General features: G+C 41.4%; 3 protein-coding genes and 1 long non-coding RNA gene across 12 annotated transcripts in view; 2 read left to right on the forward strand and 2 right to left on the reverse strand.

Moving 5' to 3' along the window:
- The first annotated feature begins 486 nt into the window (after positions 1-486).
- Positions 487-11,307, forward strand: LOC118413378 (oxysterols receptor LXR-beta-like). 2 transcript variants are annotated; one of them, XM_035816738.1, is made up of 8 exons: positions 487-640; positions 3,365-3,549; positions 4,275-4,415; positions 4,600-5,492; positions 6,570-6,716; positions 9,938-10,031; positions 10,426-10,539; positions 10,966-11,307. In XM_035816738.1, exons 2-8 carry the CDS (start codon positions 3,384-3,386, stop codon positions 11,202-11,204), a joined length of 1,794 nt encoding a protein of 597 aa, XP_035672631.1. In that variant the 5' UTR covers positions 487-640; positions 3,365-3,383; the 3' UTR covers positions 11,205-11,307. The 2 variants fall into 2 exon arrangements, with proteins under 2 accessions (XP_035672631.1, XP_035672632.1); XM_035816739.1 differs by having other exon boundaries at positions 547-640; positions 3,380-3,549.
- Positions 11,308-11,354: 47 nt separating this feature from the next.
- On the reverse strand, positions 11,355-14,973 carry LOC118413383 (rhodopsin, GQ-coupled-like). Its single transcript, XM_035816745.1, has 3 exons — positions 14,346-14,973; positions 13,683-13,816; positions 11,355-13,375 (listed from the first exon to the last, which is right to left on the reverse strand). The coding sequence occupies exons 1-3, from the start codon at positions 14,528-14,530 to the stop codon at positions 12,720-12,722; spliced, it is 975 nt and encodes a 324-aa protein (XP_035672638.1). The 5' UTR covers positions 14,531-14,973; the 3' UTR covers positions 11,355-12,719.
- A 1,111-nt stretch (positions 14,974-16,084) lies between these two features.
- LOC118415055 (PR domain zinc finger protein 1-like) overlaps positions 16,085-27,999 on the reverse strand; it is a 38,960-nt gene continuing 27,045 nt past the window's right edge. For 6 of the 8 annotated variants that reach the window (XM_035819446.1, XM_035819444.1, XM_035819449.1 and 3 more), the window contains exons 3-5: positions 19,729-21,352; positions 19,288-19,410; positions 16,085-18,973 (exon numbers count right to left, since the gene is read on the reverse strand). In XM_035819446.1, coding sequence (XP_035675339.1) covers positions 18,740-18,973; positions 19,288-19,410; positions 19,729-21,321 — 1,950 coding nt within the window. In that variant the 5' untranslated portion in view covers positions 21,322-21,352 and the 3' untranslated portion in view covers positions 16,085-18,739. The remainder of the gene's footprint in view (positions 18,974-19,287; positions 19,411-19,728; positions 21,353-27,999) is intronic. The other 2 variants (XM_035819451.1, XM_035819450.1) reach the window with 1 other exon arrangement.
- LOC118415056 lies at positions 21,990-27,995 on the forward strand. The gene is made up of 2 exons (XR_004831063.1): positions 21,990-22,148; positions 26,358-27,995. It is a non-coding gene; the product is annotated as an uncharacterized LOC118415056 (long non-coding RNA).

Consider the following 27,999-nt stretch of genomic DNA (forward strand, 5'->3'; position numbering starts at 1 on the left):
CCTGAGAGTCAGTAATAGGAATCTACATATATATTAATAAAGACTTATTTGCATAACCATTGAGAAAATATGATTTTATAGACAGTAAATGAAATTTTAAATGAAGGGAACCTTAGACATGTTAGAGTGTCTTGCAGATTATAACGCTAAAGAAGTCCAAGAATAGCTTGCACACTGCCGAAAACATAACCGTCATGGCTAAGGTAATGGTAAACATCTATAAAACCTAAGTGTTGTACACGAATGTGGACGGACACGTTCCTCTGTCTGCTACCTATCTGATTTGTGTCAATGTACGACAGGTCAATCGACTAATCCATATGAAATGGTTTGGGGACAGACTACAGCGTTCTAGTCACCCAAGTATCCCTCAAAAGATCCTATTTCTCAATAATACTTTATGAATCATTATTTTGGATAGCAATACAGTAATAATGTCTTCTATTTTCTTACTTTATATGTGGTTTACAAAATATTTTGCGCCCCTAAGAACAGAAATAGAATCGTCTCGATGCTTTCACCCTTTCTCAAAATTTTCGGCTGCACAGCCGGTGACGTGACCAGGGCAAGGCTGTCGTTTAATACCAATTTGAGAAGTTCTTAAGTTTCCAGGAGGGCTTCAACCTACCCCAGAGTACAGGTAACTGTTACTTATGAACTTTTATTACTTTTGAAGACTCTAAATTTGCATACGTGTATAGATTCACGTACAAGTTTTGGGTGTGCACCACGCCTGAGCCTGGATACCAGACCGGTCTCAAATATACCCAAATATCTACGATCTATCTCGTGTTTATCACTCTGACAGGGGGCCTACTGTAGAATTATTTCCTTAGGGCCAGGCAACATTGGCCTAGAGTCGAGCATTTGAGCTGTACAGGCCCTGGAAACAGTCTGACATCCAAGCTACGTGACGCCATGCACACCCACCTATAGTATACACCGGGGAAACTGTGGCAGTATCAAGTCAGTAAGGCCATGTTGATTTGATTATATGGATGACATCCTCCGGGAACTCCAAAACTGATGCGAGCGAGCGAATGAAAAAAAAGTTTGGCCAAAAAAAAAAAGTTGCCATCAGTATGAAATCAAAGTGGCCAGGAAGGTTGAACATAGGATAAACACACATAGTATGGTATACCAACAGTTAACGTTAGGTGTAGGGACCAGTACATCATGCAGGTGCAAAACATTTTTTTCTCCTTGGACCAATCCGAGAAAAAAACAGACCTGAAAAAAAAAACAGAGCAACAGGTTTCGCCAATTACAAGATGGACACACTATGTCGGCAGCCATTTGGGATCTAACCGGAGGGCCAAGAAGACAACAAGAGCGATGTCAAGTACTAGAGTTTATAGTCAATTGTACCAAGTTTCTACAGTCAAAGGTACAGAGACAGTTAGCCTTTTTATGGAGATGGGATTCTAAAATGCAGTGGGAGTCCAGTAATCCACCAAACAGATTCCTTTGTAGCAAAATTGACCAATTACCATTGTTTTGAGTATTGCCAGTTCTCAAGTTTCCACAATCAGGTCCAGGTTCATGTTCAGACCTGGAAATGATCCTCTGGACCTGAATTTTCTGTACTGGTACCTCCCCCAACCAACAATAGATTTTTTTTCTTTCTGTCCTTTCACATCTTATTCTTTGTTTTCATTTTGGCATTCTATGGCATTAGTTATCTGTTTTCTGATACTTTTTTTTCAATTTTCGGAATATTTGTGCTCATTTTACAGCTGCTTTGCACAATTTATTGTGTGGTTGAAAACTTTTTTTTTTTGGAAATGGCCTTAAATTGGTGCAAGCGCGGATGTCATCCATATAATCAAATCAACGTGGCCTAACTGTTAAAAAGTAGTAACGTTATTAAGGTTTCCTACCTGGCTAAATTGGCATTTTGACCTTCCGTTGTTTTCTCATCGATGAATTAAGAAAGAATGGAACTGTGATGAATATTGATAGATGGACATGAAAGAATAATTTAAAAAAAAAATGATATTTTGGGGGGGGGGCATATAGATGATGTCATCATGATCAAGTTTTATTGCTGGTATTTTTTCTATGAGAAAATACCGCACTTTGTTACCTACCGCAATAAAACTATGTTTTTCATGTGCATAATGATGAGAGCTACAGACTCACGTTCACACATCTTGATATCTACTAATTATCTTTAGTTATTAGTAAATGATTTTTTTAATTAGTTGAAAATTAACATTTTCTTTTGGGTTAGTGTTAAGGGGGCTCAGACTCATCAGAGATATTCATTACAGCCTTTTCTGTGAAATGTTACTAACTTGTTACTACCGTATATTCTCGAATAAAGTACGCACCCCAATTAAAGTACGCACCCCTGATTTTGGACAAGTCTTAGACAGATCTTTGGGACTGAAAGGTAAAATGGAAAAACTCAAATAAAGTACGCACCCCTTTTCCACCAATTTTGAACAGACCTTTAACTGGATAAATTCAAATTTATGATGTTTTCCCCAGGTTATTTTGCATGAAATAACCTGCATTTACACTCTCATTGTCTCTATAAACTTGTGAATTGCCTACTGCAAATTATAAAAATCAATGTGAACTGGTAGAAGAAATCAGGAAAAACCAGTTGTACAGTCAAAGTCACTAACTCAAAAGGATTGTATGCAAATACTAATCTTATGTAAATCCTGTTTAGACAATTTCTTTGTTTCATGTTTAGACAACTACAAGACAAGAACAATGTGCATGTTTTGAAACATTACTAGAAGTGTAGCTCCACCTTGCTTTATTTTAGGCTTTTTTTTTACCATTTCTCTGTGCAGTGACCTCAAATAAAGTACGCACCCCAACTTTGGCAACAACTTGTAGTACCTTTTCAATTTTGAAAAGTTTAAAAAGTGCGTACTTTATTCGAGAATATACGGTAGTACAAGTAAATAAATAATGCCCAGGTAATTTATTTTGGTCAAATTTCACAAATTCTCTAAAGTAAATCCTTTTCTAATGTGCTGCTGCTGTTGCTGCATTTTTCTTAATACTTTCTTCTGCTCTTGCATGTCAGTTATTCTTACAGATTCTACTGCATGTCAGTTGTAGTCTCTACCAGACTCCGGATCGCTGGAAAAATCGTAGAAATGGAACAAATAGAGGAGTAAGCCGGCCAGAGGAATACAACCGGCCAGGGAACAGCTCTCGATCATCACATGATGACGTTTTTTTTAAGCCATCCCAGTATTCCTTAACTTGCAAGTTACTGTTAACCCTTTACTGTTTACCTGATGCATTCAATGATAACTTGACCCTTAACTTTTCATTTTCATTCATCTTCGGGTCATTTGACCTTCTTGTTCATCAATTATTTTTTCTTTCATATTTTCAGTGACAATATTTTCAGTGCCATGAACTTCCAAGTGACGGTGTCGTCGATCTTTGAGGAGGCACAGTCGGAGCAAGATGAGGAAGGAGACCTCACGCCTCAAGACCTGACGATGGGAGGCTGTCTGGTGTGTGGAGACAAGGCCTCCGGCTTTCACTATGGAGTCTACAGCTGTGAGGGCTGCAAGGGTGAGTTAAACAGGATGCATGAGTGAGGCAAGGTTTATCATCATGACTGGATGCCACAGGGCGGTATCTGTGGGAATCGCACCCAAGGAGTTCCCAACCATGTGACTGTGTGACAATACGGGACCTTGCGAGAATGAACTTCATGCGGGAAGTTTCTGACGCAGCTCGCGCCTTGTCCTTCAAAAGCCGTGTGAATACGTCGTTTGCAGCCTATCTTTGTTCGTCTGCCTACCCTATCTGGCCACACCAATTTTGTTACAAGCATGCCTCAGACTAGCATGAAAGCTTATCTGGGTTGATATGATACATGTTGAAGTTTGTTACTTTCATTCAACATAAGGAAATTGCTTACCTCGAATTCTAGGTGACACATCCGTCGGTCTTTTTCAGGGATGATGATTCAATTACTCTTAGCACATGACCTTAGGGATCAACTCCCGTCTCAGCTGCGTGTAGATGGCCTCCTTTACCCCCCTCATGAAGTCATCCCGTTCAGGGTTCAATATTTGTGCTTTGTCCAAGGGGCTGAAAAATGTCCCAGTGATTCAATATTTATTTGCTGCCCAATCTCTGATGGGGTACAGACACTTAGGGGGTACACTTTAATGGTACTTACATTGCAAGGGAAAATGTCACTTCTTAAGGGGATATAGACACTACAGATATGCTGCAGATTTATCTTCTTCACAGTCATCCGTAGCCATTGGCTTTTTCTATCTATTCAGGATTTTTCCGCCGAAGTGTGACCCGTGGCCATGTGAAGGCCTGCAGATGGGGGAACCAGTGCAGTATGGACCTGTACACCAGGAGGAGATGTCCCGAGTGTCGCCTCAGGTCCTGTAAGGCTGCTGGCATGAGACCTGACTGTAAGGCACTGTCACTCATGTAACACTTACCAATACTAGTAGATCTATCTATAAGGCCGCTTAGATTTGATTTTAGTTGTCCAATTTTTACATGGATCAATTACTTACTATTGAAGTGTTTGTATGTTTGTTTGTTTGTATGTGTTTGCAGATTTTTTGACAACTTTGAAAAACTTTTTTACAGGTCTGCTCACTCAGGCTCAGCGCAGATCAAAAACCCTGTGGAGGCAGCGGCAGGCATCACAACCCATCAAACCTGAATCTGCTGTGTCCTCCACCAATCAGGAGCTGGCACAGGTACCCTCACCCAATCAAAGTGGAGTTCAGCAAGACCAACCGTTGGTCACTGCTTCTGAAATCGCAAGCTTATTAAGTTCCGCAGGTCCTGACAGAGTGCTCACAACACAGTCTTCATCCGAAATGCCTTCCCTTCATCAGAACATTGCACCTTGTGATTCTTCTTCATTTTTTGATGAAGTCGTGTCTGTGTTCATAGATGTCACGCAGGATAACATCCAGTATTGTCGTTCTGAATCTTCAGGAAGCGAAGACATGCTTTCATTCTTTGCCCTCCTTGCAAATGGCTCAGAGCTGTTGTCAGAACCGATTTGCCTGGACACCATCCCATCTGTTTCCCCTGTTCTATCCAGCACAACTGAAGGTGGTGCAGACACTTCCTTACAGGATGACAGTAGAACTGAGCATGCTCAGACTCTTCTTTCTCTGCATACAGGTGTCAAGTATGAAGCCCCCTTACCCACCAATAGTCTTTCAGCATTGCTGAAATCTACAGGGTCTTCAGCCAATCAGAAGCCAGACCTTCCATCCTCCAATGAAGTGGCTGATTGCAAGGCAAACAGTGTCGATAGCTGTTTAGGGTTGTCCGTCGCCCCAGCAAAGTATGAAGAGCCGGTGCTAGGGACAAGCAATGCTGGCTCTACCATGTCCAAACTCTTTATCAGACCACAGCTCATGCAGCAACTGTCATCAGACCACCAGGCCATCATTTCTGACATTCTAGCATACCTGAAGGAGGCTACTGAGGCAGGCCGCAGGCACACCTTGAAGCTGTATAAGGTATGTTTGTAAATGTTATATGACAAACAACATTGTGTGTAATCGTGTTAAGTCCTGTGTTTGACTGTAGCGTGTAAATGTTCCCTTGCACATTGAGGCAGCTGTGGGCAGGGTGACATGGGCTCTGTATGAATTTTGTATTTCCCAGTGAAGAATTATTTTACTAATTTTACTATCTCTGTTATATACTTTGTCTGACCCTTTCCTTTTCTCTCATGACCTCAAACCTGCAGGCCAATTTGAGCTTTTCATGAATTTCGTGTTTTCTGCATTTGTTGTTACCACTTTCAATAAGGTTATTATCAACAGTCTTTATCTATTTGTGAACAGTCTGTTGTGAATGGGCTTTAGATTTCATTGTGCTTTTTAGTTTGTAAGAAGATATTGTCCTTAGGAAGAATTGATGAAGGTTTTAGTCCCTTAGCAGCTTCCTGTAGATATAATGTCAAGCTGTTTAATACAATGGGAGAAACTATAATAATGATGTAAATTTGATGCCTAATTTAGATACCAGTGAGTTGCCATGTACACAACAATGATAAGCTTATGATGAGACACATTCACCCATTGGTCATCCATTGATCTGTGGGTTAGTGATACTATGGGTTGATTTTAACGGTGAACTACAAGAGGTCTGCTCCTATATTATGAGTGCTGGTATCCACATCCACAGAAATGAAAAACAGTAATCCAAGCATTTTTCTCCATGTGGATGCCAGCACTCATATATATATATATATATATATATATATAGAAGGGTTAGTCAACCGTATAGAAGAAGAAGTCCATTTTTTAGTGTTCTATATACAGTGATATGCGCAATTCTTTTAGTAGTACTTTTATTGTAGACACACAGTGTAAACAGTTAACCAAGGACGAACCGTTTGTATATATATTGACAGCACTGCTGAAAGAATTGCGTATATCACTGTATATAGAAGACTACTAAAACATTTACTTCATTTTCTATATGGCTGGAATCACAAAGAAGGCTTAGCCCCCTCTATATAAAAAGTACTGGCATTCCCAGCCACAGAAATGAAAAACACTGTACTCCAAGCATTTTTCTCCATGTAGGAGGCGCTGACATGCAGGACTCTCCACGAGAAGCGCATGCTGTGTGTACAGAGTGGCACGGTCACAGTACAGAAGTACATCACCTTCAGTAAGTCTCTGCAGGGGTTCAACGACCTCCCTCTGGACGACCAAGTGGCCGTTGTGAAGGTGAGATGCTTCTACAGTGCAGATAACAATGACTTGTAAAGCTGGGTTGTAGGGGTGGGTACAGGGCCAGTTCCCAGGTCTGGATCTGATCCTGTTTAGCAGCATATCATATGCTTAGATGTTGAATCCACTTCTGCCCTTATTCGAACCCCATGCCCTTAAAACATATATTCAAATGTGCAGAAATCTGCCTTAGATGTTACGATGGACCATTGGGTCAAAACGTGTTTTAGCGAAGGAGCTGTGTGCTCACAGCAAAGGGGCTGCGTGCTCGGCGAAAGAGCTGTGTGCTCACAGCGAACGAGCTGTGTGCTCGGCGAACAAGCTGTGTTCACGCAGAAAAGGGGCTGCGTGCTCGGCGAACGAGCTGTGTGCTCCCAGCGAACGAGCTGTGTTCACGCAGAAAAGGGGCTGCGTGCTCAGCGAACGAGCTGTGTGCTCCCAGCGAACGAGCTGTGTTCACGCAGAAAAGGAGCTGCGTGCTTAGCGAACGAGCTGTGTGCTCACAGCGAACGAGCTGTGTGCTCAAAGCGACAATGGGAATATATGGACGTAAATGACGTATTTGCATAATAGTAGACAAAAGCGTCACATGATATGTACGCATTTCCTCAAAAGTGCGAAGGGACTGTATACGGAGCGTTCTTGTCCTAATTAAATTGACGATTTGCTACAACTTAGAACTTCAGTTTTGCGGAACGTTTAGAAAACTTAGCCTATACTAGTACATGTAGTATGATTTTCATCACTCTCTCATGATTTTTTTTTACATTTGACACATAAGCACCCCACTTGAAAATGAAGAATTTGGCCCAATTCCTCTGGGCTCAGGTCACCAGAAATATGTTGGAGTAAGAATAAACACAACAGTAGTCAGTGTTAAACTACAATATTTGAAGGTAAACATTATATAATTGCTTGCAAATGTCCTGAGTAATAAGACACTTACTCTCTGGCCCCAAATATATGTTAATGTGATAAACTTCTAACGTTAACAATAGGTAATTATACAATATAAAATGTACAGGCGACTTTGAATGTGTAACACCGTGCAGCACCTCAGGTGTTGATGACAATGAATGTACAGGAAGACAATGTACTTCATTTAAAAAAATACCAACAATCAAGTTTCGTAGTTCTAGTAGATCTACTTCTACACGAATTTCAAATGGTTCCATGTGGTATTAGAAGCGAAATTCCTTACCAGTGTCAAATTGCTGAAGGAAGGGTACTCTAGCAACAGGCCTGAAAAAAAGAAAGAGCAACGTGGAATGCATATTACCCACAAACAATAGATCAGTCCCAATTAGTCATTATCCCTCGTAGGTGCAAACAACTTAACAAGGCAATGAAGGGGGCTAAGATCAAAGCCCCGTGTAACGGATTGCTACCTACCACAGTCCTTTTGTTTTGCAAGGCGAAAAAAACAGATTGCGTAAAATGGAAACGCTGTGGCTATTGACACACTGAGTGTGCCAATAGCCAAACAGGCTGACACACCGAGATGCCAACCAGCCAATCAGAGCTTGTAACATGACTTTCCCGACATTATTTTACACAGGCAACAGTTGATTAGACATTGTTCGGAAGATTAGACATTGGAATCTTTGAATCTTCGAATGAACACGTTACAGACGTATTCAAGTTTTGACCTACGTTTGGATACCTGTTAATGCCGTGAAACTGTGTATGTTGACCGTAGCGTATTGGGGAGAGCGTTGACCTGCGAAGCCATGTTACCAGTTCCGACCCCAGTTCGAATCCGCGATAGAATTTTTTTTTCAATTGTCCTTTTACCTTTTTAAAAAATCCATACCACAGTCCTTTGTTTCGTTTTGTAAGGCGAAAAAAACAGCTTGCGAAAAATGGAAATACAGACTCAACTAGACTATAAAACAGAGTTATTTCGAGGGCCAGGAATTCTGCACACTGTGATATTTTCCCTCATAACTGGTCTACGGGAAAGAGGGTATTCAAGACGCTGCCTTGTTTTGAGTTGGCCAATTTGGTCCGAAGCGCAACTTTTAAACTTACTTTAAAGCCAAAATATTAACGCCTCGTACAGTTGTAAATTTTCCAACTCTAAGGGACCGTCCACTGTACTACAACTGGGTGTGAACAAGATAGTGATAGTGAACAAGTGGTACTCTCCAAGCAGAGGTTAGGCGCCGGCTGTTTTTGTAAACGTTTTTTTAGTCAGGGTTTTGACAATACAAGATACAATACAAAATAGAAAGCCCGATGGAAACGACTAAAAAACGTTTTAAAAAACAGCCAGAGCAGAGCCTAACCTCAAGGTTGCTGGAAAAGCGTAGACGTGGAACAGATAGGGGTAAGCCGGCCAGAGGAATTGGGCCAAATTCTTCATTTTCAAGTGGGGTGCTTATGTGTCAAATGTAAAAAAAAAATCATGAGAGAGTGATGAAAATCATACTACATGTACTAGTATAGGCTAAGTTTTCTAAACGTTCCGCAAAACTGAAGTTCTAAGTTGTAGCAAATCGTCAATTTAATTAGGACAAGAACGCTCCGTATACAGTCCCTTCACACTTTTAAGGAAATGCGTACATATACGTGACGCTTTTGTCTACTATTATGCCAATACGTCATTTACGTCCATATATTCCCATTGTCGCTGTGAGCACACAGCTCGTTCGCTGTGAGCACACAGCTCGTTCGCTGAGCACGCAGCCCCTTTTCTGCGTGAACACAGCTCGTTCACTGTGAGCACACAGCTCGTTCGCTGAGCACGCAGCCCCTTTTCTGCGTGAACACAGCTCGTTCGCTGAGCACGCATCCCCTTTTCTGCGTGAACACAGCCCGTTCGCTAAGCACGCAGCCGCTTTGCTGTGAGCACACAGCTCGTTCGCCGAGCACGCAGCTCGTTCGCTGTGAGCACACAGCTCTTTTGCTGAGCACGCAGCCCCTTTGCCGTGAGCACACAGCTCCTTCGCTAAAACACGTTTTGACCCAATGGTCCTTCGTAAGATGTATCTCCTGCCCTTAGTTGGATGCATCCCAAAACAAGATGACTTGACTGTTGCAAAAAGTGGGGCTAGCTTTGGAAAATCTGTCTCTCTGTTAGTGTTAATTTTTGGTCAGGCCAAAACCTGAGATTCAGATTGCTTGCAGTCTTCTACTTTAAAACTGCCCAGCATCAATCCAGTGTACTGGTACCCACCATTAACTTTGAACACAAACATTCCATATTGTGTTGAAAGGGTTCCCTCTTTGAGTGCTTTGTGATGCGAGTACCTGTCTTCCTCAAGGAGTGTGGTCTTGACATTGGAGTCTTGGAACGGCTGGTGGCACCAGGCAAGTGCTCAAACCTTATGATTATGCATATGTGTGTGTTTTAGTACTGCTGCAGTTTCAGTGTATTTTGCCAGAGGGTTCTTACTGTCAGGAAGGTGATGTGTCATGCATTTCCTACCATACCCTGTTATACATGTATGTAAGTCATGGATTAGAAAGACAAAACATGAATCAGGTCTACACTGAATTTGACTGAAGTTGCTTAATCTAAACCCTGTTAAGGTAGCCTCTTGATGAGAAGGTAATAGACTCACTGACAAGAAGCCGCTACAAAAATAACAGTGGTTGACTGGCTTTGCTCAGATTTCACTAGTACAGGTTTAACTGTATATGTAATACATGTATACATATATGTATACATAATTTTATATAAACCAGAAAGTTTTGAATCCAGTGCACACCCAGGAGTTCATGTCCATGCTGAAGTCCTGGTATGAGGGGATGTGGAGGCTCAACATCGACTCCATCACCGTGCACCTGCTCATCTGTGCCGTCATTTTGTCCCCAGGTCATCTTTAAGCATCATTTTTTCTCTTGTAGCAATTTCAGTAGAATTTCTGACTTTTTTTATTTTATTTGATCATCAGGGCCTGCCTTCATACCTATCTTACTGTTAACATATAAAGACATGAAAGTCAGTTAGAATTCCCATATTGCAAGTTTAACATTTATCAAAAAATTACAGAATTTGTAATCAGTGCTTTTACATTTTTTATTTCATTTCCTGCTATGCTCATTTCTTTTTCTAATGAGAAGCAATCAATACCAATCTTAAATGTGCCAGAACACCACTCTACAGGTACATGTAGGTTTCTCATGCATCTTCAGGCATGTAAAAAAAAAAGGAAACTATGTACAGTTCCATCTTTTCATGATCAACAGAATATTTTAGTGCATGGTTTTCACCAGAATTCTGTTTTGCGTGCACCTACAGATCGTCCCAACGTCGGAGCCCGTGGCACCCTGGAGAGGGCGCAGGAGCGCTACGTGGAGTGTCTGCACGCCTACTGCAAGGTGGCCTACACGGACGAGCCGATGATGTTCCCGCGCCTTCTGAGCAAGCTGACGGAGGTCCGCAGTGTGGGACAAGCCTGTGAGAGAAGTCTGCTGACGGAGTGTGGGCCCATGGTCAAGGAAAACCCGCTGGCCTCCGAGATTTGTAGTCCAGATTAATTAGTCATACCTTGGACAGTTAGGTTTGACATACATCTATGAGACTATGAAACCAGGTGGCTATTGATACTCTTTCTTCACCCTTGTTCTTAGTATCAACTAGCAAAACCGTCCATATTTGTCCATGTTTTCTTGGATGTACAATTTTTTATTTAGATATGCTATAGAGTTTCTCTTGTATTTCCCACAGGTAAAGCCTGAATGATAATAGAGTTTCATGAAGTTTTAAACACAGACGGCCCTTGGCTTAATCATCTAGTGTAAGCATTCTGCATTTTGAATATATCATTTTAATGCTTGGTACAGTTACCTACTACTTGGAAGTTGGAACAGACCACTACACTACTCTCATACAGTACAAAGAAACTCACAGCAAAATCAAAATCATTGGTCCAGTTGTCATTGGTTATTCATCAGTGTGAAGACAAAGATTGCATTAAAGCCTGGGTGTTGGCAATAAAATGTTTTATTTTTACAAAGACAAAAATTATTGGAATTACCATGATTAATGTGTAAAAAACCTGATATACACGTACATGTAGAAAGTAGTTGAAGTGCCAAAGTCCTGATTTATAATGTTTTAGGTAAGTTTGAAAAGAATATGAAAAAGACAAGATGTAAAAAACAGTATTTTAGATAACAGTTAGGGAACATTGACACCCATATATCAATTTATCAGCCCCCTAGATAGCTAGCTGATCAACAGGGATGAATAAAAACCTGTTAAAGTTTCGATTATTGCCTGTTCAATCTGGGTCAAGATGTTATTCATAGAAACTTTACTCCTTGAAATCAAAAGAATGAAAACTAATCCCACAGACGCAAGTCTTTGACATGAGGTATGTTGATGATGGTTACATGAAACAAATGGGGATGTGATCCCCATAACAGTGTTCAACCACGGCTCTGATTGGCTGAAAGTACCGATCATACCATTCCGATAGCAGGGAGGATGAGTTTCAGCCTAACTTGCATATTGGAGACACTTCTGATTGATAGAATCTAAACTTTGCTCGAAGTGTGTCCTCAAACTGTCAGTGGGTTCAGAGCATTAAGAAGGGCGGAAATGTGTCATGTGATCAGTGAATGCTACCTCACATTCTCTAGAGAGAAGATTACTGTAAGTAATTCCATGCAGGAAGTCAGTCATCTCTAATGTTACATTACTTTTGTATTTTTCCGGAGATAATTATGTTTATTTTTTGCTCGTACGTTGTGCCACTTTTAGACCAGTAGCACATCAGTTTTGTACACTTGGTACAAGTTGTGCAAGACCAGGTCATGGGCATAGTTTTGATCCACTCACACTATCATCGAAAGAAACCGTGACAAACATAATGACAACTACAAATTTTATTGTCAAAGATTTCCACAAGAAAGTCCATATACATACATTGTGCAGAATCCCCGTTAATGTACATACATATACATTTGTATACATCAATTCAAGACATTAATGTACATGATATCCACCGCATCAAGGGCTTGGCACGAAGTGGCTTCACACTGACATTTTCACAATCTGAGATATTTGTCCAGCTTTTCCTTGTAATACTGTCGGACCACAGGTAGAGTCAACGCAAACATCAAGGGATTCACTGTGCATGAACACTTCGCTATGGCAAAAGCAACCATGATATAGATAATAGGAACAGTGACGTTAAACAGACTTAAAAGAACAACAATGGCATATGGTGTCCAACTTGCACAGAACAAGGCCGAGAGACTCAGTGCGACAACGGCAGTCTTCGTATCTCTTTTACGAGTCGACCCTGTCGTCGGCACTTTCGCCTTCTGCCTAGACCTTCTCACAGCCACAAGAATGTAGCTGTAAGAACAGACTATGCCGACTAACGGTAGCGCAAAGGCGAAAATCAACAAGACAATGACGTATAACCTGGAGAGGTCGTCACGAGCTAGGTAATCAAACGTTACACTGACGCCACTGTGATCTAGGATGAATCTGTTCCATCCCAGGAGAGGCGGCGGCATGAGCAGGGCGGAGTAGATCCATGTGGTGGCAGCGGTGAGCAGCACCCTGCCGTGTGTGATGTACACGGCAGCCTTCAGCGGTTTGATGGACACGGCTAGTCGCTGTACGGCTATGGCGAGTTGGGTGGTCATCAACACTATGACCATCACACCAACGCTGAAGCCGATCATGTCCAGACCTGCGGGACGTATAAAGAATAGCTGATATTTAGAGATTTGAGACACATGTCAACGTTTTCTGAGAGTTAAGCGTTTCCTCTGCTAACTTTCACTAACATTTTGAACCAGTAAAATGCGAAGATTGCTTACAAATGTTCGATTACGGTCACATCTTACTTCCAAAAGTACATGCGTAATGTTAGTCTGTCTGCCATTTTGTCAATCTTTTGCTCGGCCATAGAACACATGTACAGAAAGGCCGATCGAGTACTATTGTACAATATACCATTGTTATATTGAATAGGAAAAGAACTCTTAAGTTCCCACCTGGTTTCCCAAACGTCCATGAGTGTGCGAAGCTTGCCCAGACTGTGACAGGACAGAACACCACACACAACAGGCCGTCTGTGATGCTCAGATTCACCACCAGGTAGTGCTTGGGTTTTCGCAGGGCCTTACACCTACATGGGTACAAAAAAGACTTTTACTACCATTTTACATGGGGACAAGATCAGATTTACTATCATTTTCTTTGAAAAAAAAAAGACAAGAAGTATTGAGTAAATTCTCATATTTTTTAAGTGCAACTTTGATGAGGGCCGATGCAATTGTACGTGATTTATGCAAATCAGGACTTGATTTTTACAAAATTAATGTGGAAAATGTCCAGTTCAATCGTGCGAAATGACAAGAACATCATACTCAGTACCTGTAATATTTGGTCCGAGAAAAGCACTACTGTACTGGATATGAATATATCATTGATCTTATTCTATTTATTTTTCTGAAATGAAATCTTTAACTTATCAAAGGGATATTTGTGAAAATAGAATAAAATAACACATACACAGGAGCCCCTGAAACCTATTGCTTTTGTCCCCACCCCCTCAATCGCTATTGTTTACTTACTAGTACTAGTGTCAATGTTATTATTTACAACAGACATGTTACATACATGTACGCATGAATGTGTGGTCTGGATTAACTTACGCATAAAAAGCTTGCAGAGCCAGGCCGTTCCCGAGGACCCCAGTCAGCCCAGCCAGGAGGATCAGCACACCGAACACGGTCTGAGCCCTGGCGGACGGCTCCACGATTCCCGCCGCTGAGACGTTTGCCTCTCTGCTGTCTTCGATCAATGAGCCCAAGCACATGGAAATATTTCTGACATCCATTTTGTTGCAAAACTGCAAGCATCCCAAAAGACGACAAATGGCATCAATTTAGTATAGCCTGTAGCCACAAACCAAAACAGCCAGCAAGTGCGTCAATGGAAAGAGAAAACAACAGCTTCAGAGGTAATTACTAATTGTCTCCCGAATATGTTTTCATTGGACGGTACGCATCTCCGGCCCCCTGCCGACACATCCAACTCCCACGCTCTATACGTCAGTCATATCATTTGGGTTCAAACACTACTGTCCCTTCTCGTTTTGTACCGCTCGACTTGGTCACCGTAACAGGTTAATATGGCCCTCCGCCTGTCAAGTCGTGTTATTCATGACACTTTATCATTCTGGAGGACCCAGCAAAATAGCAAACCTCATTAGATAAGCGTCATAGTTATATAATATGAACATGGCTAGTGACAGGAACATCCTGTTATTAGTGAAAAAAATCTCCAAAGGAAACTCAAATGTACAGAAACACCCTGTCAATTGTAAAAATGAAATTCTTATTGAGATAGAGATAGACAGTAACATCCTGTCAATGAATAGCCTTAACCATACAATATACTTTATACTATATACATTTATCACATCCGGTATACCTATTACAGTTGTGGTGCAATAAACTTTAATTTGACTTGACTTGACATGTATACGTATATATATATATATTTTCCCAGGTCGAGAACTAAATGCCCTAACAGAGCCTTCTCTGCAGTACAGCTACCGGTCGGTGGGAGAAAAATGTCAAAAAACGACCGTCAAATTGCCAAATTTCGGTCTTTTCGGGAATGGGGAAACTGTGAATAGCTTGCAAAGGAGTTCAACTTCTTCTGGCTTAGTTGATTCCGATTTCAAAAATGGGACCATTTCAAGTCTAGCACATTTCATAAACAATGCAAAATGGGATATCAGTTATAGTTGTGCCCTTTGCATTTCACGATAGGAGTGGTTGAGCGTACATTTCCTGTAGTTTATCTCGTTCTATAGAGCTGTCACATCCACACTTTAATCCTAATTTGTGAAGCAAGACGACGGGGAACAAATGCGACATGCAATTTTTTTTTCTGTTTGTCAATCCACTCTAGAATGTTGCAAGGTGTATGGATTCCTTACCGGCGCAAAATAACTTTGGATGCCGGAGGGAGCCGTTTGATCGGCTGGATTATGGCTGCAGTGAACACCTGTAGCTATATATAAGACCGAGGTAGTCCCATATACCTTTTTGAGGCCGATGGCGCGGTGGGTTGTTTACCACTGCTAATAGTGCTCTGTATTGAAAGGCGAAGCTCGACCATCTCCTTTCCCTACCTTTTCCCTCCCCTACCAAAGTCCGGAACCCATTTTTATACCATGGGAATAGTGGGGAATGTTGCGCTAAGTGCCTTTCTGAAGGGCACAACATGTGACATGTCAGATCCAGCACCTCTGGGTTCTGGGCCAAACACCCCAACCGGTACGCCAACACGACGCCACTGAGCTACATATGGAAAGTCATACACAGAAGCTAGTTTTCTACCTCAGACAGTACTCAGTAACAAATGAAGGACCAGACAAAGCTTCTGCACAGTAGAATGTTTATTGTTGTAAAGCAATCGTTGCACAAAAAAACACCGTAGCGGCTATGAGACATGCCCTAAACAAAAGGAAATCCTGCTCCTTTCTCTCACTTTTTGACAATACACATGAATGATATAAACCTTTCTCAACGTTATGTCCAATGTTTATCCCAAATTTATCTTTATAGTAGCTCATGCAATGGCAATTGCTTTTTTCATTTCTCCTTTAAAAATCATGTTCCATTGCCACATACATACGTACAAATTTTTGGGTAAAAAGAATAAACAACCACTTTAGTTATTACCACACGGTAACAAAAGTAACAGATTACCTCATTACAAAACAATAGAGTATGATTTCCCCTTGTGAATTTTTTTTCACATCAAAAAATGGAGAACTTTGAAGTTCACAATGCAAACTACTGAAAAGCATTAGTGTCCCCTGGTTGTATTGTTTCACCACACAACAGTTCATGTTGGTATAAAAACTACCCTTAATAACATTAGACTTGATGTATTAAAACATGTAACTTTAAGAAGAGTTCTTAGCAGCATCATGGCATATTGTATGTACCCCTACTTATCTATACATACTAACGTACACCTTTTATTTTACAATGTGAAGCTATATGGAAGAGATACCAGTGGCAAACGTCCTTGCCAAACCTTTCTTCCTGTCTTTCCCACACTTGAGGAAGCTCTATGTAAGATTTGGAATTTTCCTCTTGAAAAAGTTACAAAATGTAGAAAGAAATGAATATTTTTCCACTACATGAAGATTTTAATGTCTAAAATGTTTTCAGTTCTGTTGCGCTTTTTTTTGCCAAAAGGTACAAAGGACCCATTTAAAATGGTGACTTTATCAACAGACAAAAATCTTTTCAAGCCAGACTATCTGGTTTGTACATTTAAATTTGTCATTGTTTGCCAATGCGTCTAACTGTTAGCTTCTTTGAACTAGCAGTGCTGATGATATCTAGCTGCACCACATGTACTCGTATAAAACCCTGAGACTATACTGTGTTCCTACGTGGTATTCTACGATTGTCAGCTTTTTTTATATGTCATAAGTAGTACTTACTCCCTTTCCAAAATTCGTAGCTGTTGTAAGGATGTACACATAAATGATTTTGTCATGGTATAACTTTGCTAACATAAAAGCCCTTACAGTTCACCACAATATTTACTTGTAGTTATAAAAGGCACACACATCATACTTATTCACCATTATTCTCTTAAAGATAGTCTCTTTTAAAAACTTGTTACTCATATGTGATTGTTTATGTAATGATAGTATTTTTCATGAAATATCTGCTACAATTTTGCTTGCTTCTAGTTTCGTAATTTTTAAGACGCAATGTAAAATCAACCGGTGCATACAAACAGATATAAGATAGGATGTGGGAAAATCAGTATGTACAATTGAATGAAGAGGCATCTCACAAAATACATACATTTACCTATAACCAACATCGCTTTTTTGTACACAGCAAAAGTACAGTAGAGAGCACATGCTTTCCAAAAGTTCACTGTAATGCACGAGATTTGCATAGTGACATTTCAACATGAAATTTCTGTCTCAGTGCCAGCCTTTGTTACACAAAGGCAAGCACACTCTCACCACTACATTCTGAGAAGTTTCAACGAATTCACTATCATTTCCCAAAATCATAGTTTTAAAGTATTTCACTCTTGTGGAAGAACACTTCAACACGTTCTAAAATCTTTGTCTTGAAATGTTAAAAGCCACCAAGGCATTGTATTAAAAACACCCATCTTATCATTATTGTAAAATTTGTCATGTACCAGTGAATGACACTGGCTATCAGATAACCGATAGCTAATGCCTTACAACTATCAGTTCTGTCATGGAGTCATACAAATTTCCCAATGATAGTAACACTATGTCTGTGCTATTCGGTATATAGCAAGACATATACATATCTTTGTACACTTACATCAACATCAACATTTCTACCACTACTTGTGCATTAATGTGCAGATGTAGCACTCTGCTTTCAGCAGCATCAGGACTAACAGTTTGTGACATAAATCTTGCATCTTATCTTTTTAATGTCACGAGGGGAATAGGCGTTCAGGAAACATGTCTGAAATGCCTTTGATAAAAGTTTAACTTTCTAAAATCACACCACATTGGAGTTCATTTATACAGAGGGCAAAACGTCTAAATCTAAAAGTCGCTTTGTGTACGATGACAAGAAAGTCATCTAGTTTTGTCCACAAATAGTTTGCAATTCACTGTTAGAAACACTTGCTTCAGATTTGCCTCATTGTCTATTCAATATTCTTCTTCATGCAATATAAAAGCAATGACAACGTGTCAGTGGACACTGGTTGTATTTGCATATAATGACAATTTGCTTTTAAGAATTATTTCCGATCTTCCGAAACATCATAAATTGTTTCAGACAGCCGATAACATTCTGTTTTCATTTGTACCTGATGCAGGTCATATTTGTTCCCACAATATGGAGGCATAGGCATTCCGCAACAATAACTTGTTATCAGGTATCTTTATAAGATAATAATTACTAGGTTGCTTTCAATTTGCTTGAGTTAGTAACATTTTCCAGAGATAGCCAATTGGAAATATCCATTCAATGGTTCTAAACTGAAAGTATTACAGTAAATATTTTTACTCATCACCAGAGGCAGCGGCTGCACTTGCAGTAGCCTGCGGTTCCGGTGACGCCTGCTGGGTGGCGCTCGCCGTTCCCGTGTCCTGTTTGAGCTGGTCCTGCTCGGCCTGCGTCAGGTCGTCCATGTGCGAGCGGAGCGTGTGCAGCTTGAGGGAGCGCAGGTGTGTGAAGCGGGCATCACAGGTCTTACACTGGTACGGCTTCTCTCCGGTATGGATCCGCATGTGCACCTGGTCGTGGAGTAACGAGAAATTTAGTCATACAGGCACTGAACACTAAGGAAATAGGAACAATTTCAGGGCAAACCAACTACACAAGGATCCATTTGCATCAGGGCAAACCAACCACCAACAGAGACGGCGGGCGGTATGAACTTCTTGGCTTGTGACCAATCGCTGACGTCAGACATTTTGCAAGATTAAAATCTTTCTGGCAAAGTTTTGTATTGAAGTCGACTTTGCACCATATCCATAAGCAATCACCAGTTGCACTGTTTATTATGTTGCCTAAGAAAACGTTCCAAAGACAGACGAAGTGTCCGTACCTTGAGCGTTCCCAGCTGGCTGAACTTGGCGCCACACGTCCCGCACTGGTACGGTTTCTCTCCGGTATGGATGCGGGAATGGGCCTTCAGGTGACCCAGCTGGGTGAATCGGGCCTGGCAAACCTTTAACAAGGGGAAGAACAAAGACATGAGTATAATGTTGTTTTCTTCAGCAATATACATGTACATGGATCACATAGCCTGCCCACTTCGGTCAAAATGTATGGTGTGTACAGAATGAATTTGTAGAAATACAATTAAAGATTTGAAAAAGCCTCCCTCTTATTGGTTGAACTATCGAAATTTGGATGGACAGCTGTGATTGGTCTATCGTGTCTGAGCAAATTGCCATATCAATAATCAGAACAGTGTGGACATTTCAACTATCAGAGCTACATGCCATCTAACTTTGAACAAAAAGCAAAGGACAAGAAAACACACCTTGCACTGGTAAGGCTTTTCACCGGTGTGGATTCTCTGGTGGGTCTTGAGCGACTGAAGGTGCGTGAACTTGTTCTTGCAGATGTCGCAGGTGAACGGCTTGTCGCGGATGTGGATGCGGGAGTGAATCTTCAGGTCTGACGCCTGCGTGAAGCGCGCGTTGCAGACCTCGCAGATGTAGAAGGAGTACATGTCCTCCCCGCCGTGGTGCTGCATGTGCGAGATGAGGTTCTCGTAGATGGTGAACTGCGTGCCGCACGTCTGGCACACGTAGATGGTGCTGTCCTGCCCGTTCTCGTCCACCGTGATGGAGTAGTACAGCTTGTCGTTGTTGTGGATCTTCATGTGGCCGGCGAGCTTGCGGACAGTCGGGAAGGGGATCCCGCACGTTTTACAGGTGAAGACGAGAGGCGCGTTCCCTCGGACACCATGATGGTTCTCCTGGGGGTTAGGACTCCTCCTGTCGGGGGGAGACATGGAGGGTGGGCTGGCCTGACTAGCAGTCATGTACTTCAGCAGGTGGGGCGCTTTCATGTCTGGCGTCGCTGGCGAGGATCCAGTTTTGTTGTCGATGTTGATAGGTGGATGCGGCACGGCCAGGTGCCTGTTGACCACGAGAGGAGGACGCAGTGTCGCAAGAAGATGAGGGGAGATCAGCCGCGGGCCTCCTCCCGGGAGACCGGGCGGCGCGACAAACGTGCCGGGCGGCAGGGCGTACGGGAAGCGGAGCAGGGTCGGTTGGCCGTGGTGGTTGACGATCATCGGAGGATGGCCTGCTGTGACAACTGGCTTAGAAGTCAAGTTCACCCCGGCCTCCCGACTTCCTACAGCAGCGGGCAGCTGATGAAGAGGGGTGATGGCTGCGGGGTGGCCGCCTGCAGCAGCAGAACTCTGGCCCATCAGGGCGGCAACCACCGTGGCACCCAGCGCGTGGTGAGCTGTCCGTACCGCAGGGGGAGGCACGACCAGCCCCCGAGTCACTGGCAAGGACGGGCCATTTTGGACCCCAGTAGGCGAAAACACAAAGTTGGGGCTGGTGTTTTTCGGCGTGCAAGGAGGAGTAGGGAATGTTCCCGAGTTCTCGCTCGACCTTCGCCTTTTCGCATCTTGTGGCATGGTTGTGCTGCTCCTTCTCTTCACGGAAAGATCCAGGGCACCGACGTCATCAAACACCTCAGAATCCTCCTCATGCTCCCCTCCCTCCTCCTTCACTCTCACTTCCTCACGTGTAGAAGATGTCGAAGCTCTAGTTTTCACGCTGAGATCCAGAATGTCCTCCCCAGTAGTGGCGCTTGTCCCTGCTGTGGCGGAAGACGTTGTTGGAGTGCTGGTGTCGGCTTGTCCGTTTGCTTGGGCCTTGTGCGGTTTAGAGTCTTGGAAGACTTCGGCAGGGCCTCCCATCTTAGAAAACATGAGTTCAACAATCTTACTGGCCAGTGTTCCTCCGGGGGCGGCCTGGGCCCCTTTGGTCACTGCTAAGTCCCCGCTGTCTCTGACTTGCGCTGGATCCGGGCTCGCTTGGCCATCTACCTTTGATTCGTTCTCTGATTTTTCCTGAGGCCTTTTCGTTGGATCCTTCTTTTGACGCGCCATTGTGCAGCATGTGACACTTTCCTCTTCTGCTCTGCAAACAGAAACAAAGCGTCAACAATGTAGCCAGTATGCTTGAAATAAAGCTTTCTTCGGCAAAGAATCTTACAAGGAGTCTTGAGAGTGCCCGGTCTTGCAATTGAGCTTAATCAAATATTATCTAAGGGTAAGTTTGATTGCATTTGCTTGTTTTTTGTCCAAGGCCTCCTAGGTCCCACGAGGTCCGAGTGCCTGGGTCATTCTTGCTTAACTCGTCCAACCCCTTTAAATATGAAAATACCGGACAATTTATCTCCCACGGCATACGGGAAAGAAGTCAAACCCATGAAATAGCTTAAGTAGACATAGATTTAGATTAGTCGTTATTCCCTTTTGATTTGTCTATGAGTATCATTTTCCTTCTTTGTTAAGTATGATTATGTATACCACTACTGCTTTACTGCAATAAAGATTATTATAATTATTCAACCCCGTTTTAGGCCATCATTGTCAAAGGCATCATAGTACCATAGGGGCACCCCATACACATAGCGTTAATAGAAATAACTGTATAACTAAGGACGGCGTTAGGCAGTCGTTGCTGTGGTAGGACCGTGTCCTTTCATCCTAGGATGACCTGCGTTATTAGCAGTGCTGTGTCGAGGACAACGCCAAGCGCGCACGCAGCGTGGCTTGGACAGGCGCGATGCGTCATGGGAATGAGCGGTCCAAGATCCAAGATGGCGGCCTCCACAGATTATCGGATCGGACGAGATTACACACGAACACGCCTGGAAACGTTCGAAACGTACCTTTCCAAACGTATTCATTCCACGTAACCCGTTCTACAGGTAGGTCTAATTCATCAAGGCATCGTTTTTGTCCTTATCAACTGATTCAAACCCAAACTGATTCAAACAGCTCCTTCACACACTGCCACTTCACACAGCTCTTTCACATAATAACACACAGATCCTTCGCTGAGCACAAACAGCCCCTACTGCTAAAACAGCTTTTGTCCCAATGGGCTTTCGTAGGTCCAAGTAGCCTGACGTGATAGCCAGCCCAGGTAGACAGCCCAGGTAGACAGCCCAGGTAGACAGCCCAGCCTTTTCCGTAAACCCATTGTAAGCCCTCAGAGTACAGGTTATACTGATTGCGGTTACTAAAATTACTGTAAATGCAGAAATGTTCGCGGTGGATTAATGTTCGCGGTTTTCGGGGTGACCACTTCACCGCGAACTTAAAACCACCGCGAACATTTTTCTATTATGATATTAGACTACAGTCTATGGTGTTACCGCAAACTTCCACCGCGAAAAGTCCCTTTTCCCACTACTGCAAAATTAAATCCCCGCGAACTTAAATGTATTTACAGTATACAGTGTACTTGTACCGTGTTACATAATAGTATGAGTAGTACTAAGTATTAGTCTCTAACAGACTCCAGAGGTCGCTGGAAAAACTGTACATATTGAACAAATACTGAAATAGGAGTCAGGTGGCTAAAGGTATACATAATGAGCTTGTGACTGTGATAGCTGGGTAGAGTAGAGTAGATAGATAGCAGAGTGCTGACTGAAATGCCATTGCAACTTATTTGTCCCTATTTGGCTAAATCTTTCTCTTTTTCATCCAGCAATACGTCTGCTTGGAGACTCACTAAATATCTCAATTGGTAAAATCAAGGAGGTAAAAAAAGGCGCAAACAGTGACACAACTGAATGATCTGTTGTGATGTTTGGGCTGTTTGGTGTTTGATTGTGGGATATATATATATAGAAAATAAGAATACAACACGGTGTATTACGTTTGACCCGCAGGTCGGATCGCCTGACGGTCGAAGGCCTTTGACCGTTGGGCAATCCGATCTGTGGGAGGGCTGGGACCGAGGGTGATGCGGAATACACCGTGTTGTATTTTAATTATGTTATATTTTTTTGTATCTTACATTGTCTGGATGATATGTTGTTCACATAGAAATTATCTAGTGTCACATAATAAACTTGATACATTATTAAGTATTAATGTTTAAACTTAGATTGTACAGGTTTGGGGGCTTACTGGTCGAAGAAAATAACGAGTGAAGTTGAGTAGAGTCTAGAGTCATTCCTACCAAGTTTTAAAGCCAATTGTAAAGAGGCACTTAGCGTTGTAGGATTTCAAAATGCCAGTGGCAGACTAATACAGATTTCTGTGTAGTGAAATGGACCATTGGTTTGAGTATCGTCCATTCACAAGTTTTCACATACTGAATCAGGTCCAACCTGATCCTCTGGACCTGAACCGGACCTGGACGGTCCTGAATTTTATGTAACCCACCCCTAGTCCATGCCGTACCCGTAAGAAATTCTTGCCAATCCAGTAATGGACTGGAAATTATTTTTTAAGTTGAACCCAGAAAATTGAGCATGATACATCATGTTAACTTTTGTTAAAAAAGAGGAGTCACCCGATTTAATTATAAGGCCTAGGAAAAAAAATGTTGTGTTTCCTGTTTCAGTCCTGAAAAAATTAGGGTCGGTAGGTAGGGATTATCTTTTTTTTTTCTTGTATTTTTATTTTAGGCTGGCCAAAATTCTAGTGATACATATTTACAATACAGTTGAACAAAGTAAACTGAAATGTATGATGACACTTGTCTTTCAATGTCAAACTTTAATTTTGTGCATGATAGATACATTTATCCTTCATTAGATGGGACAAGCAGTGTTTTACTTCAATAGGAAGCAGGCCAAATAAAAATTCTAACTGGAAGCTATGTGACTCCACTGCCCACCCAAAAAAAAAGTCTAGGGTTGGCAGGTTTTTTTAGGGTAGGTAGGGAAACAGGAAACACAACATTTTTTTTCCTAGGCCTAACCCAAAACTCACTCAGGTGAAAATGAGTACCTAGGGTCAAATGGAGATCCTGTGTTTTGTGAGAGCCCCACCCTGAGCATGTAAAAGAACCTGTCACACTTATTGAAAAGAGTAGGGGACCTTCCCGGTGTGAGTAGATCAAACCTTTCCTGCTAAATGGAGAAGGGAATTTCCCTATTGAGTCAGTCAAACTTGCTGAAACTTGATGTCTCTGACTTGGGGAGAAGAGATGCTGCTACAATGGCCTTTTACTGAGCAAACCCGTCAAAAAATGTATATCCATGAACTGGTTACCTGTACCATGAAGATTTACCATAGATCTGTTATTGTCATGGTGCTAGTGACTCTGCAATCTGCATGGACAAGTTTTCTCATTTTGGTGGTGCACATCTTGAAAACTAATAGGAGTTTGTGTATAAAAATAATAAAGGTTACATAATTTTGAAAGACTGTGTTTTTCCTTTTGCCGCCTTTGGGCAAAAGTGCCACGTTAACCCTGTCACCACATATGATATAGGCGGCATAATGATATACTTAATGATATACTGTAAATGCAGAAATGTTCGCGGTGGATTAATGTTCGCGGTTTTCGCGGTGACCACTTCACCGCGAATTTAAAACCACCGCGAACATTTTTCTACTATGATATTAGATTCCAGTCTATGGTGTTACCGCGAACTTAAATCCACCGCGAAAAGTCCTTTTTCCCGCTACTGCGAAATTAAATCCCCGCGAACTTAAAAACATTTACAGTACTAGTTCTAGTAGGTTGGGCAAATTGCCAATCCCAATCTGCTGATTTTACCTCAAAAAGGTATCCTGACTGGTTATACCAGGATTTGCAAATTTGGATCAATCCTGTACCTGGGTAAATCCCATTTCAAGGTCTGTTAGTAACATTGTCACAAAAATGTACTACAGGTACACACTTGTGTGTTTAAAAAAATAGAATGTCCCAAAATAGACTAGAATTTAAGATCCTAGCAAAGTCGTTTTTATGCTAGTCTTTTCTTGCTCTCTCTATCTGGTTTACCTAGCACATATATCTGTATGCCTGTTTCTCATCCAGAGTATAATACTAGGTAGTCCTTCAGTGTAATAATACATAATGCAGCTGCCTACTCTGGTGTACTATAGGCAGTATATTCATTATCAGAAGGACTCTAGCAGTAACACTAACAGGCTAAAACCTCTTTCCAGAAAAGAGCAAATTTTCAAACATTCACCATATTTTCTTTATATCTGTCATTGATTTTTATCTACCCACTCATTATTCAGTATGGAACTTGGAAGACAGTTCATAACCACTGCCTTCAACGAGAAGTCAACCCCCACAATATCAAATGTAGTGCCTTATATTATAATTGATTTAAGACATTGGTGTTATGTACTCCATTCTTTTACTCATACTTTATCACAGTGTATGCAATTAGCTTTCGGCAAGACTTCGCAAATAAAACAATGATTGTAATTATCAATATTGAGTTAACATGTCACTGGTACTGTAAATGAAGACATTTTTTCGCAGTGGTTTTATGTTTGCGGTTTTTGCGTTGCCAATTCACCGCAAACTTAAAACCACCGCAAACATTTTTCCATGGCAGTAAGAGACTACAGTGCATGGTGCTACCGCGAACTTAAAACCACCACAAACAGTCCTTTTTCCAGCTACTGCAAAATTAAATTCCCACGAACTTAAATGAATTTACAGTAATAATGAAACAATATGTGTAATAGATAAGTCTTTTTTTCTAATACAAAGGGTGTGGTAGCACCAATATCGCTTATTTTGACAGCGATAAACTCACTACTATAGGTACCAATATACTGAATATGAGTGTGTGCATGCATGCGTGTGTGTGTGTGTGTGTGTGTGTGTGTGTTTGTGTGTGTATTTGTGTGTACAGTGTGTGTGTATACTATTTGTGTGTACAGTGTGTTTGTGTGTGTGTGTGAGAGACAGAGAGAGTATATGTGTGTTTGTGTTTTGACAATAGTCCCTGTATTTCATTAGTTAGGTCTTTATTTGTTGTCATAAGATCACAGGACACGATACTTACTTACTTACTATATATCAGATGTATTTCAATAGGCACTGACAACAAGGCTATACAGTGACTTTGCTTTGCAACCTTCACCAGAATCATGTCTATTACAACACTGAAATATTTTAATTTGTAATGTTGTTGTTGCTATAGGTGCTGATGACACTCAACCCAGGAAGGCCATCAGTGCACATGAGATGACAGCAGATGAGAAGCTGATTATGCAATGGATTACCTGCTTCTACCTGCAGATGGCAGAGTTATAATGAACACTAACCAAGTCCCAATTTCTTTAATATGCATAAACAATGAGTCTGTAAAAAGATAAACAGCAAGTAGAACTAGAAGCGTGCCTTTCTGTGATGCACTGTGGTACTATGGCATTTATTATGACTCAGATTTAGATGCTTTGAAATCATAGCTCTTTGGACTGTAGATGTAATTGTCATGTTGAAGCTAATATGTAGCATGCAGTATCCTAGATGCAATGTTGTGAGGAGCCATTTTGCATATCCATATCTACAAATATCTTGCAATTATATACTTCAGGACTATATGTATGCTGTCAGTAACTGTAAGTCCCTGAGGCATGACTGATTGACCAAGGAAGCAGAGCACTTTCTGATGTTCGAATTCTGTGTTTTATCAAAACTCCATTGAACAGGTAGCTATGGAGAGGGGTGAATTAATTGTGTGTTTAAGATACTCTCCAGGAAATGTTTAGGTATATAATGTTGAGCAATTCCTGATGAAATGATTCTTTAAAAAAAAACAGTACATTTCATGCTGTAAGTGTAGAGCTTTTCACCCTACATTGTACACACATGTATGAGATCATTGTCAATGTGATGGGATCTGGTGTGTATCCTGCTATGCAATGCTGACTTAAAGTGTTAATGACACCAATGATAGCAATGTAGCAACATTTTGGTGATTGTAATCCATTGAGATAGAATTACTAATTGAAAATAGAACTTTGCACTAAAATAAACCCTCCTGGTGTTATTGAATATAAAACCAATTGAAGATCATACTTCCAGCTCTTGTTTCCAGGTTGTCACCAGGTAATTGAATTAAACATTGATTGTAGCTGCACTGGCTGCGGACCGTCAGTTGTGGATGAAACTTGTGATCAAGTGCTCTGCCACCGACTGATGATGAGGATGATGATGTTGAGGACTACAATGATTCTTAACTTGCCACTGTGGCTTGCGAAAAAAATAATTTTGGGAAGCAAACTAAGCAAATATTTTTGTATCTTGCAAGTATGTGTTATCTCCTTAAACTAAGCACAGTGTGCTCATCAACAGTACTTTTTAGCAACACTCGATGTCTTGTTCTGAACCGGCCGCAGTGTTCAATGAGATGTCATTGAAGTAATAATCAATGCTCAATTCAATTACCTGGTGGCAGGAAACAAGAGCTGAAGTATGATCTTTGACAGGGTTTGATGTTCTATAACATCATACGACTAGTCGACTGTAACTTTGGTCTGTGTTCATACAAGAATACTATTACCGGCAAAGTTAGTAATAATCTGAATCATTATTGCTTTACCTGTCCATGTCTGTACGATACATAACGGTAATTCATGAATTTTCCTTATTTGCATGCATATACAAAAATAAGTGCCAACACAGGACAACATCCAGTTGTGCATTGTATATAAAGGTATGAACAAGTTGGCCTCTATTTTGCTGGTAGACAGTTATTGATCTAGATCCTTTTTGTCAAGCTTTATTTTGCTGCAGTCAAATCGTCAAGAAATAAACAGTGGTCTTTGGGAAAAAATCTG

Source organism: Branchiostoma floridae, chromosome 4 (assembly GCF_000003815.2).
Source record: "Branchiostoma floridae strain S238N-H82 chromosome 4, Bfl_VNyyK, whole genome shotgun sequence".
Taxonomy (NCBI): domain Eukaryota; kingdom Metazoa; phylum Chordata; class Leptocardii; order Amphioxiformes; family Branchiostomatidae; genus Branchiostoma; species Branchiostoma floridae.